At 38.6% G+C, this 2605-nt stretch overlaps 1 protein-coding gene across 1 annotated transcript; it reads left to right on the forward strand.

Moving 5' to 3' along the window:
* The first annotated feature begins 1305 nt into the window (after nucleotides 1–1305).
* On the forward strand, nucleotides 1306–1854 carry LOC146624361 (claudin-4-like). Its single transcript, XM_085364569.1, has one exon. It carries the CDS (start codon nucleotides 1306–1308, stop codon nucleotides 1852–1854), a length of 549 nt encoding a protein of 182 aa, XP_085220695.1.
* Nucleotides 1855–2605: the final 751 nt, after the last annotated feature.

Consider the following 2605-nt stretch of genomic DNA (forward strand, 5'->3'; position numbering starts at 1 on the left):
AATACCAAATTAACCACTCTCCTGTTAATATAGCATATATACAGCTGTGCCACCATGGGATCATTTTCAGTTTTTTTTCACCTTGACCACACCAGCCTGTTGAGTGACCACACCAACAGGGTCATTGATCTTCATTCATAGAACTAGTGTTACCTCTGTAACCATCTGTTCCATTTCATGCTTGGTCGACAAGCCACCACTGTTACACTAATGGTGCTTGAAAATAAACAAAACAGTTTAGCAAATAAAGTCAGGAGAGATGTGTACCAAGGCTACAAATCTCAAGATACACATAAAACAATAAAGGCTTCACTGACAAAGTGAAGAAACAGACCTCTGACTGTATCGTCCATGAAGGCTATAGCTGAAAAAGCAATAAAACTGAACAGAAGAAACACACACACACACACACACACACACACACACACACACACACACACACACACACACACAATCGTGGAAGGGATCATTCAAGCCTATTTTGTGACCTGGAGAACTGTTAAATGATGACATCATAGTCAACCGTGTAAACTTGCAAAAGTGCTAAATTGATGGAAAAAGTCCAGCTGGAAGCTGCACAGCTGGAATCGCTCTTGAAGAGAGCTTAAGTGGTGGCCATTCCCATAATGGAATGTGTCACCACACCTGCGGTATTTCAGCACTGGAATAAGTTAGGGATGATGGTGATTGAGAAACAATGTTCACATTGTTAGTGTAAGTAAATATGAGGAACTAATAAAATGGAAAAATAACTTGTTCTAACTTCCTATTTTGCAATATGACAGTAGAAATACATACAAAGAGTGTGAGTTTGTTTGTTTTTGTTTTTCTTGTGACATTACCAATAAGTTTGATGTGTCACAACGACCTTCTTCCTATTGAAAAAACAAAAGTTGTATCCAAGATGGCCGACTTCTAAATGGCCACCATGGTCATCACCCATCTTGAGGAGTTTGCCCCCTCACATATACTAATGTGCCACAAACAGGACTTTAATATCACCAACCATTCCCATTTTATTACGGTGTATCCATATAAATAGCCCACCCTGTATTTTGTATAGTATACTATTCTATTTTATCTTCTATTTTAGCTTTTTTCTTAATTTTTGCTGCTCTTAATAATAATGATAAGGGGCATCAACACAGGCTTCATATGGACACACCCCCAAGTGAGTGAGAAAGCCACAACCCATTTGCGCTGAGTATTTAAGATGCCTGCTGAGCACTTACTGAACAGATACATTACTGCAGCTCTGAAGCACACACCAACTTCCTGTTTTGAAGAGATCAAAAGAGCTTCATTATGGATGCTGGTAGAAGACAGATTTTGGGTTTGGCTTTAGCCATCATCGGTGTATTGGGGACCATCATGATCTGTGGTCTCCCTGCCTGGAAAGTCCTCAGAACTTCTGTGTACCGTGATGACATTTATGGGACTTGGTATGGTTTATGGAAAGTCTGTAAAATATACACCACAGGCAAGATGGAATGCGTTGGATATGAGGTTTTTCCACCACTGGTAGAAGACGCCATGAAAGCTACCAGAGCACTCGTCATTATCGCAATCCTCAGTGGGATCTTTGGAATCCTGCTTGGTGTGGCCGGGAACAAGCGCATTAACTTAATGTTGGATGATGGGCAAAAACGCAAAGTGGGCTTTGCTTCTGGAGTTGTCTTCATCATTGCAGGTTTCTTGGTGCTCATACCTGTCTGCTGGATGGCCAACATCACCATTCGTGAGTCCTATGACAGTGGTGTCAGCATACAGCTGGGAGCCTCACTCTACATTGGCTGGTTCACCACTGGGCTTCTGGTCCTGGCAGGAGGCCTGCTCCTGTACCGACAGGAATGATACTGTCATACTGAAAGAAAGGCATTCATTATCACAGCTATGTAAGGCTTGCTTTTTTCCCCCCAGCCCATTGAAAACAAGAGTAATGTTTGTTTCCAGTGTTTTCATAAAACATTTCTTTTATGAACTTCTGTTTTTCCCTTCAGTGATGACAATAATAGAGCCTGAAATTTAATGAAAGTAAGAAGAAATGTTATCAATATGAATGTGTAACTTAAGTTCTTTCTTTATCCCCCCCCCCCCCCCCCCCCCCCTCCCGTGTGAAATTATTACGCTGTGTGTGTAATATTCCTATAGAATGTGTATGCAGTGGTTTAAGTCTAAGCCTGATAACTATTTCAATATATTTCTTATAAACTGCTTCCATATTGATGATAATGTGATTTTCTTTTACTCTTTGAATACTTTTCTTTTGAGTTGTTGTTGTTGTTGTTGTTTTTTTACTTTTATTGCTTTATTGCATATCAATACAATTTTGGTCAAATTAAAATTTATATTTCTAATCATGAGAGATCATGTGTTGCTAATCTTTTACATCACTGTCTCTGTTTTAATGTCAAAAGCCTAAATAAAGACTCTGAAAAAATATTTTAGTTTGGGACATATTTTCTGTTTTAAAAAAGACAGAAGAAGACCTGAAGAAAACAAATATTAACAAATACAGCACAGATTTGTTTTTTATTTTTAAGTACATTTGTTAATATGTATTTATAACATCCATTTTAGATTTCCACTTGAACAACGTTGTGAT

This window comes from Diplotaxodon limnothrissa, linkage group LG10, assembly GCF_057381915.1.
Source record: "Diplotaxodon limnothrissa isolate DT_005_m linkage group LG10, D_limnothrissa_male_GT1.1, whole genome shotgun sequence".
Taxonomy (NCBI): domain Eukaryota; kingdom Metazoa; phylum Chordata; class Actinopteri; order Cichliformes; family Cichlidae; genus Diplotaxodon; species Diplotaxodon limnothrissa.

Bases quoted from the DNA above. Each gene is read 5' to 3' on its own strand.
- LOC146624361 (XM_085364569.1), top strand. From the start codon at position 1,306: ATGGATGCTGGTAGAAGACAGATTTTGGGTTTGGCTTTAGCCATCATC.